General features: G+C 27.4%; 1 protein-coding gene across 3 annotated transcripts; it reads left to right on the forward strand.

Annotated features, from left to right (window-relative positions):
* Positions 1-4,765: 4,765 nt before the first annotated feature.
* Positions 4,766-12,165, forward strand: LOC149877825 (omega-amidase NIT2-like). 3 transcript variants are annotated; one of them, XM_090073712.1, is made up of 10 exons: positions 4,766-4,960; positions 6,541-6,659; positions 6,827-7,036; positions 8,229-8,322; positions 8,752-8,826; positions 9,018-9,096; positions 9,206-9,221; positions 9,373-9,455; positions 11,429-11,484; positions 11,743-12,150. In XM_090073712.1, exons 1-10 carry the CDS (start codon positions 4,945-4,947, stop codon positions 11,838-11,840), a joined length of 846 nt encoding a protein of 281 aa, XP_089929838.1. In that variant the 5' UTR covers positions 4,766-4,944; the 3' UTR covers positions 11,841-12,150. The 3 variants fall into 3 exon arrangements, 2 of the variants coding, with proteins under 2 accessions (XP_089929838.1, XP_089929839.1); XM_090073713.1 differs by lacking the exons at positions 4,766-4,960; positions 6,541-6,659; positions 6,827-7,036 and having other exon boundaries at positions 8,239-8,318; positions 11,743-12,165; XR_016447844.1 differs by lacking the exons at positions 9,206-9,221; positions 9,373-9,455; positions 11,429-11,484; positions 11,743-12,150 and having other exon boundaries at positions 4,768-4,960; positions 8,229-8,318; positions 9,018-9,092.
* Positions 12,166-12,648: the final 483 nt, after the last annotated feature.

Here is a 12,648-nt window from a genome sequence, read left to right on the forward strand (position 1 = left end):
ATCTTATTTTTAATACGACTCTTTTTTATGTGGCTTTAACACCATCACATGGAAATTTACCATGGCTAGTTGCAGAAAAACTCTATTGCGCTTCATACCAAAATCATTTTGATACATGCAGAGGTTATTTAGTTTATATTTGTTTTTGCATTGTCCAGCACAACCATTAGAAAAATGCTCACTTTTCTTTATCTGAGGTATTTCGGATTGAAAAAACTTGTAAAGACATTTTGTACTTCATGGATCACAACAATATGTTTTATTGTAACATTTGTTTTAACGTAATCCTCGAGCCCTAATATTGGTTTCGCTAAAACTACTAGATAATAGTCGCTACTATTATATATTTTATTATAACTGCTACTCGAGTTTAGAATCACCTTTTGTTTAATTCTAATTGTAAAAAAAAAAAGAAAAATATGATAATAATAGTATACAACAAAAAAATCTTTTTTTTTCTTCCAAATTTTGCTGTTAAAGTTTTTATAACTGAAGAGATGATGTCATCAGAATCATTTCATCAGAAATCTCTTTTTTTTTTTTTTGAAACAAGTATTTTTATTTAAAAAAAAATGATGGTTAACTAAATTTACATTCATTATATTTAATAACCTATCATAAATCTTTACATTTTAGAACTTTTTGTACATCTTTTTTATCTATTCTTTATTTACGTATCTTGGGAGAGTCACAAAAGGATTTAGGCGAGACATTTGGAAGAAAGACATAAAGGAAAGGTACCTATGATGGCATTCTTAACTTAAACCCTTTACTAATTCAATGCATAAATAAAAGTTATTTTTTATATTAACATGCGAATTCATAATGAACTTCAGATGTTATAACCATTTCACTTTTTTTTTAAGTTATTATCATTAAAAAGTTTATATATACCAGAATGCCATAATATGCAATGCCACCAAATCTGCATTTTTGTCAGCAAATCTATGGTTCTATAGAGCGAAAGAACGAATAAAGGTCATCATGATACAAACATACTATATAAGATTCAAAATCAAGTTTGTTCTTACTTGCTTTCTCCTCGATGCAGTATTTTTCTTCAACTCCCATCTTTTTTTTTTGCTTCTCATTCCATGATATACCTATTTTTTTCCTTGTATTTTAGTCCTTGGATGTCTGGTGTAGTATTCAGAGGTCCAGTTTTGTGCTTTTTTTAGTTAAGTTTTAGGAGTTGCTTACAGACACGGGTGACAACTTTTGATACTAGATACTAGTATACTAGATCTTAGTATTTGTGTTGAAACAGAAGTATTATACACTTATGTGCTGTAAAGCCTTTGTCATTTTGAACACTATACTCAAATAGTCAAATGTTTCAAGGAATATTTTTTCAAAATACCAAAAGCAGAAGGATGTGATACATATTAATTTCCCTCTTCCCCCCTTAACTTGGTGGAAATTTTCAATATCAAAAAATAAAAATTACATAGTTTCAAACAGTTTCACATTTTAACTAGCTACATTTAATGTATCTATGGATGAATCCTTTATTTCAGGTTGTGTACCTTTTACTTGGGATGTAAGGGAACCGCCTAAAATATCCTTGCTTTTGTGTCTATCGAATAATCGAGCGAATAGTCTTCACTTTAAGTTGAAAAACTGGCCATCTCGAGAGACATTCTAAATTGGCAGCTGCAGAAGTGTATATAAATCTTTAGTCCCTCCAAAAATGTTTTACTTTCTCTTCTCCATATAAAACTTGGCCTGATGAAAAGCTTTGTAAAATCACAGAACAAAGAAGACTTTTAAGTATCTACTGCGAAAACTCCTACAGATCAGTGATGTTAAGCATATTTGACAAACCTCAAATAAGAACTCAATTAAAGGACATAAATTTTGACATCACAATTGAAGCCATTGAACTAGATGCATGGCGAGCGTTTAGTAATCGACGGTTTTCTGGTGAATAAAAAGAGCTCGGAATGTGTCTTACATGAAAATGAGCTTATAAAAAGCTTCGAAAAACTTGGAGCTCGGATTTCAGTAAAAATGCATTCTCTCCAATCAAAAATGATGTTTTTGTAAAACTAATGGATGTGCAGTATCTCAAACACCTGACTTGATTGAGGAAAATGAACAAAATATTCGGATTTAGAAGGTTAATTTTGTAAGGGATCACCTAAGAAACCCCAGGAACAGAAGTTTATTTATCAAACGAAGGCCAGTGTAATTGAAAGTAGAAAAAGTTGATTCACAATCAAATTTTTGTACAAATTTTTAGAAAAGAAACCATTAAAATTTTTGTTCAACTGTTCGAAGAGCAATCCACAATTTCAACATCAACTTGCAAAAAGAAAAAGTAATCAAACTACAGTAAACTTTATCTCTAAAATACAACAAAATTAGGAATATTTTTTGTAGTTTATAATATTCACAATTGTTTCCAAGCTGCTTTTTCTGGTGAAATGTTTGCAAGTTCTTGCTCAATTCAATTAATTTACTCTTCTTTAGATTTCGGCCAATTGCAATGATATAGTGTTTCTGGCAACTCTCCCCAGACCCAAAATTTACATGGTTAAGGTCTGGGAAACGAGGAGGCCAGATATGTTTGAAATGGCTGCAAATAACACGATTTTCACCAAAGTGGTTAAGAAATTGTTTGACACCGTTAAAAATGTGGGACGGTGCACCATCTTGAATGAAAATGACTGAACGTACTTTCCAGTTTTTTCTCAATATTGGTAAAAAGTGTTCTTTCATCACGGCAAGATATCGTTTACTGTTGACGGAGTCTTTGAAGAAAAATGGACTAGAAACTTTAGACTTCTGATAAGATATATCTTATCAGAAGTCTAAAGTTTTTAACCAAACTTTGAACTAAAAATCAAAGGGTCCGCACGTAGGCTATCGATAGCCTACGTGTGGACGGTTTTCACGAGCACAATCGCTGTTGAAGTAATTAGCATATTGGAAATGGAATATTTCAAAAACAATAATGATGTCATCTAAACTATATTTTTAACAGACTTGTTTATGAAAAAAGAATGATTTTGAAAAATGTTTTTAAAAATCCGGTTTAAAAACTCTTTATTTTTACGACTTTTACTTGCACCTTTAGCTCTACATTAGAGTGCTGTAGCGGTGCTTGTTTGTGTTATAAAACATGATTTATATGTAAAATATATTTATTACTAAACTGTGACTGATTAAAGTACCGTGCAGACTCACGAGGGGTGCAAGATTATGATTTAAATATCTTCCTATTAATCATTCACTCTGACATATCACCAGTCTTTTTTATCAAGCTCAAATGCCATATCATCTGCTTCATTCTGTTGTTCAAACTGTTAAAATCCTCTTACGTCATCAAAACCAAAGAAGAAAGATTTAACGTTCTTATTACGTTGACATGAAATTATTTATTTGTCAATTCTAAAAATTTGTTTTGCAGACATTTTAACAATAACGTTTAACGTATATAGATAAATTTTTTTTTACTTTCGAACTTTATTTTCGTTGTAAATTATCTTTATTTATGCCAGACCTCCCCAGCTAAAAAAATGAGTATCTGCTCGTATTCTCTTAAAGATCCACAGTCCCAAATTAATTTTTTTCCGTAGACAACATCGGACTTCAGGGGCGTGTACAGGAATTTTTTTGGGCAAAGAAAAATTGTTGAAAAACTGTCTAAACTTTATGTTTAAGAAATGTTTAATAAATACTCACTAAACAGGGTGTATGTACCAAGGGAAGTCCAAATTTTATTTTTAATGTTTAAAACCCTTTCTTTCTTTTTATATTTTTTAAAATGCAAGTAATTAAAAAGATACACAGCTTTGTATAAAATAGTTGGGGATGTCCATTGATATATTTTAATATATGCTTGTTGTTAATTACAGTCTTCTCCTCCTGATGATAAATATCAATAGAATTTGACTAAAACTTTACTCAGGGTGTAATTGAAAATGGAAGTCCGGAATTTGTTCTCTAAGAAATAATTACTTTTATTTTTTTTAAATTAACAAAAGAAAATATTTAAAAAATGAAGTACCTTATAACTTAATAAAAAAAGGTATGTTCATTCAAGTTTCTTATTAATTTGTTTAAGTCAAAAATTAAAACAACCTCCGTTTAAATATATAAATCGTTTTTTTTTTTTTTTTAATAAACTTTAGACCGTTCTCGATTTGACAAGCACTATGCGCGAGGTTAGAATTATTTAATTCTATCTCCTATTTTAAAAGTTGGGAGAAAATGAGTTATTAATTTTAGTAAGTAATGATTACTTCTAAAATGCGCTCTATTTTACAAGTTTTTTTCTAATTTGTTTAAACATAAACTATTTAAAGCATAAGTTATTATTTCTTTAAAAATTAAGACTAAGTTTTTAAATAATTATTACTTTAAGAAAAAAATCAAAAACTTTCTCCCAACATTTAAACTTGGAGATAGAACAAAATAATTCTAACTTGGCGTATAATAAAATACTAAACCGTAAATCTAACTGTTATCCCGGATTAATAACTTCTTACCATCCGTTCGAACAGTTAACCTTGTATAGTTTGCTTAATTATTGCTTTAGTTTATTATAATTATTCGCTCTGTTTGCTTTTATCTACCGACGCATCATATTTACTTAACGAAATATTGAAGTTGTGAAAAAATATGTATATATACATATTTTGGGTATGTCCAGCGACGTAGCAGACATCCCCTAGACATGCCCCTGGACTTGTAAAATATTTTTTATAAATTATGAAGTTCATATTAAATTGAAAAAATTTTTTTTATCAACACCACATTTTCTACCATTTATCACGACCTAGGGGAAACAGCTAGGTTGTGATGGATGGAAATTTGACACCTTGTTTATGTGCCTTCTATGCGACACTTTTTTATTAAATTATCTAATTGTACTTGGTCTTAAAATCAGTTTCGTCTAACGTTTTAAATTCTTGTCGCAGCGGCAAAACATAACTGAAAATGAAAACTGTTCATAGTAAGTTATGATACGTCAGTATTTACTTAATATTATCCTGATAAATTATTTATTAAAGTGAAAACAAAATAAAACTAGAATTTTTTTAAAAAATTTAGCTCTAACTTTAGCAGCAAAATGTATATCCATTTTCGTTTGCCATTGTTTTTTCCATTCATGTTTGGGTTATGACAAAAATAAAAAAACAGAAAACAAAATTTGTGTTTATATATATTCTTTAAACATTTTTCAGACACTTAACAAAATATATTAGACAAACCTGAACAACAAAATCAACTATGCAAAAGTTTTGTTAACAATGCCATTATTAACCTTAGAGAGAAATTTCTGATTGACTTATTTTTGGCCACAAAATGTCATGAAACATCTGAAGATATTTAAGAATTTCACTAAGAATTTTATTTTTTTTATTGAAATCATTTGATAGTGATCTTACACTTAAAAATAGTTAAAACTTTCTACAAGCAAGTAAGCTAAGCAAAACAAAAAATGTGACAGTATGTGTCAGAAAAACATTTGGCTTCAAATTAAACAGAAAACATTTTGTAGAGTAAGGAACTTGATATTTCAGACAATGTTATGTTATTAAACATCATAAACTTGCAGGATTTTAAAGTCAAACGCAGGTATTTCCTTTTTCTTGACTGTTCTGGTTCTTCCATATTTTCTATATTTTCACAACATCAACAACAACAACAACAAAAAAAAGTCATAAAGTAAAAAGAAATGATTTGATGCAATTTTCTCTTAAATATAATTATAGAGCTTTCTAACTTTATTCTACGTTTTGCTTTACGTAAGCTCTTTTTTATTAAAAAGAAAACTGCTGCATATGTAAATACAAGATTATTGTAGAATAATTTATGGTTTGCCAGCAGAAACTATAAGAAAGAACATTATTTAAAGTAAATAATTTATAGTGGGAGAAAGTAACACTTGTAGAGTTAATCATAATATTCTATTTTGTTAAAATAAATACAGATGTTAAAAAAAGTAAATTTATTTTTGTTAAAATTAATTTTTGGTATTCCATTAGTAATACTTTAACTTTTTTAATGTAAATTTTTTACTGATTTTATGATAATTGAAGATTCATGGATTTAGTTCTATAAAATAAAAGATGTTTAAAACTGGGAACAGTTAAAAGTAGAATAAAAATTATTTCTAGTAATACAAATTTATAATAATAAAAGTGAAGTAGCTGTTATTTCAAGTTATCTTACTCAAAATTGAAGTCGTTATTTGGTCTTTTACTTTCATCTTCATAGTTTGAAACTCAAACTACAAAATAATTGGATGAATACTTTTTGTTTGTGTTCAAATAAAAAGTTTTCATTCTAACATTTTGATGGTCAAATCAACACTTTTTCTATAGGATTCCATTAATAAATAACTGTTTGTTAATATTGTAAAAATGATCTAAATAAACTTTGGCTATATGCTCATTGAAAAAAATATGAAGCATGCAAAAAAATCTTTTGACTATCATATTCAGAACAAGAGTTCAAAATTTCATTAAAATTTCTAAGGCATAATCAATTCCTAAAAATTTTTATAATGAAGTTAGGATTTATTTTTAGTAATGAAGTTGGCATTAATTCAGATGAAAGTAGGAGCTGACAAAGCAAAGAATATTGCTCATGCTCGAGAACTCATAAAACAGGCAGCATCACACAATGCTCAACTAGTTTGTCTTCCGGTAAAACTTCTTTATCAATACAAGAACATTTTAACTCAAAAGTTAAATTGTAAAAAGAAGATCCGTTACAATCTTAAAGACATAAATTTGTAATCATTTTTTTAAAAAATGGTTACCAATTTATTTTTTAAAAAATGATTATCATTTTTAGAGTTTTTCTCTTTTAGGAATGTTTCAACTCTCCTTATGGAATTCAGTATTTTTCGTCTTATGCAGAAATAGTTCCTGGAGAAACTAGTCAAATGATGTCTTCTGTTGCCAAAGATCTTTCAATATATTTATGTGGAGGTTCAATACCAGAAAAAGAAGATGGCAAATTGTACAATACATCATTGGTATATGGACCCAGTGGAGATTTTATTGCAAAACATCGGAAGGTTAACTATTTGTCATTATTAATGAATCTGTTTAATATAAATATTTTGGTAAAAGTTTATTAATACAACAATAATAAAAAATATTTCCGCAATTTTTTTTTTCATTCACATTAAAGAGAAATTTATGTCAACAACAACTTGTTTAAAAATATAATGGTGCAGCATTTAAATTATATTTATATTTATTACCCTTCAATGACATTTTCTACATATTTAACACAATATCACCAAAAATTGTGATTACCATTTATTTCCAATACATTATCAATATCTTCTATTTGATAAAGTATTAAAATGAAAGTTAATTCAAGAAAATTCTTTTATAGTGCTCTGTGTTAAAAGTTGTTACAATCAGTCCATTAGCAGTCCATTTTTACACTTACAAAATGCTATTATGAGAATAGAAAAATAAATTTCTTAATCCAAAAAAAATAATGATTGGTTTTTTTTAAAAGTCATTGTCAGGGAATCAGTTTTGTCAGGATTTCAGCCCTGAACAGCTTTTTTTACTTCTTTGGTTTGATTTTTTATATATATTTAAAGCCAAATGATTTTAAGAAGTAAAATCAGCAATAGCTTATAAAATTATAAAAAAACTTATATATAAGCTATAACTTATTTCAATTACTTTCAAAATCCATGTTATAAATGTTTTTAATGTTATAACTAAGTATAATGAAATTTATTTGCAACAGAAACTTAAAATATATGCACGAAATTACATTATAAGAGCTATTCATTCATTGGTGCAAAAACTTTAACATGTCAGGATTTCAGCTCTGTTAAAACTTCTCTAAACCTTTTGTGCAACACAAAAGTTGTTGCAAAAATAATAAAATGGAATCTTGGTGAATTAAAGGTGAATTAAAGGAACATCAGAAGTAGATTTTCTGTAGGGTTTTATATCCAAAACATTTATTGACTAATTTTGATAAATGTTTTACCTATAGCACCTCACATATAAATAATCATTTATTTATATCTGCAAGGAAAAACTTTCACCCGCTTGTTTTGTAGGCTGAACTTGAAAACTTCTTATCCAAAATAATTCACTATGTTTTTTTGTAATTAGCTAAGGCTTTATAATTTTTATTTCAATCTTACATATATATATATATATATATATATATATATATATATATATATATATATATATATATATATATATATATATATAGATTTATTTTCGTAGGTGCATTTGTTTGATGTTGATATCCCTGGTGGGATCAAATTTAAAGAGTCAGAAGTTTTAAGTCCTGGAACGAAGTTAACAACATTTAATGTTGGTAAATTTAAATGATAACATTTTTTTACACCTGAAGAGAAAGAAAAATTTTATGAAAGTATTATTTATGTGCTGGTTTAAAATAGAATTTCTTTTGATTTTTCATCAACCTGACCGCAAGTCTTAAGTATCTTTTGCAATTTTGATCATGTTCTATTTTAATTCAGAACAAAAAACTTTGATCTTTTGATAAAAAATCATAACTAGGTACTGATTAATAATAAAGTTCATTAATGTAGTTCTTTTGACTTTTATTTGCAATTTTGGTTTTGTGCTTTTATTTTTAATTTAGAACAAAAAATCCATAAAAAATCCATGAGTTTTTTCAATTTTATTCTTTAAATCACATTTCAATTCAAAGTATGATTTAAAGAGAGAAAAAAAACTTTTATCATACTTTGAATCACATTTCAGTTTATGTTGAATTTAGATTCATTAAAAGTCGGTCTTGGCATTTGTTATGATATTCGATTTCCAGAAATGTCTACAAAATATGCTGAAGAAGGTCTTTTATTTTCTTTATAAAAATATTTCTTAGATAAAGTAATATTTTATTTATCAAAATAATTGCCATGTATTTATTAATGAAATGCTGGTTTGGTTTTCCTAAAAAAACTGACATTTCTTATTATTGTTTTGGACAGCAGACATAAAACTTTAAAATAATGTTTTAAGATCTAAATGTTACATTTTTAGGGTGTCAACTCCTTCTCTACCCTGCTGCATTTAATATGACTACTGGACCAAAACATTTTCAGCTTCTTCAAAGAGCAAGGTTCAGATCATGATCTGAAATTTTCTACTTTGAATTTTCCTACTTTGAATTTTTTGTTTAAAACAAAGTTCATCATGAAAACTGTATGTTTATTACTTTTCTTTTTTAGAGCTCTGGACCACCAGGTAAAATTTTCTAGTATTTTTCTAGAGCTATAGACAACCATGTAAAAGTTTATGGAATATTTTTATAAGTTAAAAATTTAGTGAATTTTTCATCTTTTTGAATTGTTTCTTATTCAAGTTTTAATATTTCAATCAAACATTTCTTGTTTAGCTATATGTGGCAACTTGTTCTCCAGCGCGAGATGAGCACGCGTCCTACATAGCTTGGGGACACAGTGCTGTTTGCAATCCTTGGTGAGTAACTTTTATTGTGAGGTTGATTTCTATGAGACTTGAATTAAGGTGATTCACAAAGTAATATTGTGTCTCTGAAACTTCAGAGATTTGATAATCAGTTTTGTTGAAGACATCATTAACTAAGACCTAAAAAAATTTTTTGTTGTCTTGGTGCCAAGAAAAATAGAACTGTTTCTTGATAATTTGAGAATGTTGAATCTAAAAATAGCATCTCTTTTTTATTTTAGCTGTAACTTTCATTTTATAGAATACCCTTGTTTAGGTGTTAATTGGCCTTATGACCAAAACACTGCTACCAACAGGGTGAAAAACTACTCAGAAATATCTGTAATTATTTTTTTATGCAATAGGATAAAAAATCATGTAGTAAGGAAAAATCAGCTTGTTAGTGATAAACAAGGCGATTGCGGAGGAAGCCTACTTTGATGCTTATGTTCCAAGGATAAAATTTCAAGCATGTTTCTCACAAGTTTTTCATATTTATCAGCCGCACCCGCAATGTTTTTTACTGTCTCTTTAAATGAAGACCATTCTGCTGCTGCTGTTTGTTATGCTGCTGCTGTTGTTGGTTATTCTGCTGCTCTGGTTTGTTATGCTGTTGCTGCTGTTGTTTGTTATGCTGCTGCTGTTGTTTGTTATTCTGCTGCTGTTGTTTGTTATGCTGCTGCTGTTGTTTGTTATGCTGCTACTGTTCCTTATTGGACAAATATTGGCACCTTTAAGTAATTTTCCAATCTGATTGCTTAAAACTAAAAATGCTTTGCAAGTTTACTAAAAACAATTATTCAATTTACCTAATGCTTTCAAAAAGTGCCTAAACTGGTTGTGTGTCAAAGGATAGTAGTATGGGTATATGACAGCAAGCCAGAATGTTTTTAATATGCATTTTGTTTATTTCTATTATTAAGCCTTATCTCCTTTTCTATTTCACATTTCTTTTAATCCTTACATGGATCACATTAAAAAAATATATACATAGGTCTAATCTATGATATTTAAATACATTTTATATTACATTAAATATCTTTTATGCCTATGGAGTGTTTCATTGCAATTATGTATAAAGTTTGTAAACACTTTTTGTATCCAAACACATGTATATCATCCTTATAGACACCATTAGGTTTTGCCATCAACAGAGAAAAAAAGGAATTTCGCATAACGAAAAAACTAGAGTTGATCAAGGAAAATGAATATGAATTTCTGATACCAGAAAGCTAGCACTAGAAAAATTCTTATTTTAAGGGTATTTTTTTTATGACTCTAATACTAAAAGTTTCCTAAGAGTTTCTTAGGAATTTCTTAAGTATCAAAAGTAAGTATAAAATGCAATCTGAAAACATGTTAACAAGTAAGATAAAATGTTTTAAACTCAACTAAAATGATTTGAATTCCATCAAAATCATTCAATGTAATGTAATTTCAGATTTGTCCCTGAACAGAACACAAATTTACATTCAATACAAATTCCAGTCTTTTTCATATGATGAATAGGATAATATTCAAATTACATTCACAAATTAAGAAATAAGATGAACTTTTCCTTGAACTCCTAATAAAAAGGTTCTTATCGAAAAGTAACTTAGTTATTTAAACATCAACTAGAAGTCTAAATATATCTTCTCAAAGTATTTAACAAGTCTTACTAATATACAAACTTTTGAGGTACGTCTTTAAAAGTTGATCAACATTTCACATTTCACAGACTTTGTGTTAAAATTTCACATTTCACAGACTTTGTGTTAAAATTTCACATTTCACAGACTTTGTGTTAAAATTTCACATTTCACAGACTTTGTGTTAAAATTTCACATTTCACAGACTTTGTGTTAAAATTCAGTATTGGTATTACTTTCTTTTACTCTGTAAAGTTTAAACAAAATTCTTAAACTGAGAAGGTGAAAAAATTGTTTAATAAGGTAAAAATATTTTTGTTTTCACGAGGAAGAATATATATTTTTTCTTTCCAGGGCTGAAGTTATTGCTGAAGCTGGTCATGAAGAAGAAATTATTTACGCAGAAATTAGTTAGAAGGATTTTATATTTTTATTTACAAATGTATATGTACTTTTTATATGCACATCAGATAATTATGTAATAATTATCCGATGTACATCAGATAATTATGTAATAATTATCTGATGTGCATATAAAAAGTTTGTGCTTTATGAACGAAATGATAAATAAATGGAGAGGGGGAGAGGGGGGAGGGGGAAACGCCACGAATTATGTTTTGGTAAATTTTTGATACCGTTGAGTTTTCAATTATTTTTGTTCGATATAGATACAGAATTATCGGAAACTGTTCGAAAAGCCATTCCGGTTCGTAACCAAAAACGTCCTAATTTGTATCAACAGCCGTTGGCATCTGAAAATGCGTAGAGCAAAAAATCACTAAGAAAATGAAATCGATGATTCAATCATTTGTTTCAACAAACAAATCTTTTCGTTTTACTGAAAACCATCTTTGACAGTTTGTATCCGAGTTTTTATATCGGTTATAATTCTAACCGATTTATGTTAAATGTTAAATTTGTGTATAATGAAATATGTTAATACATTTCTTCAACGGATAGCTTACTTAAAAACGAATGATTATATATTTTTTATAATTATTTACCTAGAAAATGTGCGTACGAAATGATTTAATATCATCATATACAGTAGCTTTCAAAAAAATAACGTCATTTTTTAGCTATTACTTTAATTATTTCCATGCTTTAAAAAAAGATAGAAAAAAGAGGAGAAATTTCTTTTTTAATTTTTATTTTAAATACATGGTATAACCAAAATAAATAAAAACTTTTTTCAATACCAAATCTATTATTTTTATTATTATTATTAATATGGTTATTCTTATTCTTACTATTATTTTTATTATTTTCATTATTTTTATTATTATTTTTATTGTTATTGTTATTTTTATTATTATTACTATTTTTATTATTATTATTATTATTATTATTATTATTGTTATTATTATTATTATTATTATCATTATTATTATTGATATCATTACTGCTATTATTAATGTTATTGTCATTAATATTGTCTTTTTAGCAAATATTGTGATTATCAATATGATGATTTATGTGATTAATATTTTTTTGTTGGAAATTACAACAATATTTAAATCAATCTGACCTCAAAAGATTTTCGATTTTCGGTAGCTAATAACAACCAATTTGAC

Source organism: Hydra viridissima, unplaced genomic scaffold (genome assembly GCF_058129835.1).
Source record: "Hydra viridissima isolate aposymbiotic clone 2 unplaced genomic scaffold, HvirCarnegie_v1 scaffold_16, whole genome shotgun sequence".
Taxonomy (NCBI): domain Eukaryota; kingdom Metazoa; phylum Cnidaria; class Hydrozoa; order Anthoathecata; family Hydridae; genus Hydra; species Hydra viridissima.

Bases quoted from the DNA above. Each gene is read 5' to 3' on its own strand.
- LOC149877825 (XM_090073712.1), top strand. The intron at 8,827-9,017 runs GTCTTTTATTTT...TTACATTTTTAG, and splicing joins TACAAAATATGCTGAAGAAG to GGTGTCAACTCCTTCTCTAC. The intron at 11,485-11,742 runs GTTAGAAGGATT...TGTTCGATATAG, and splicing joins AATTATTTACGCAGAAATTA to ATACAGAATTATCGGAAACT.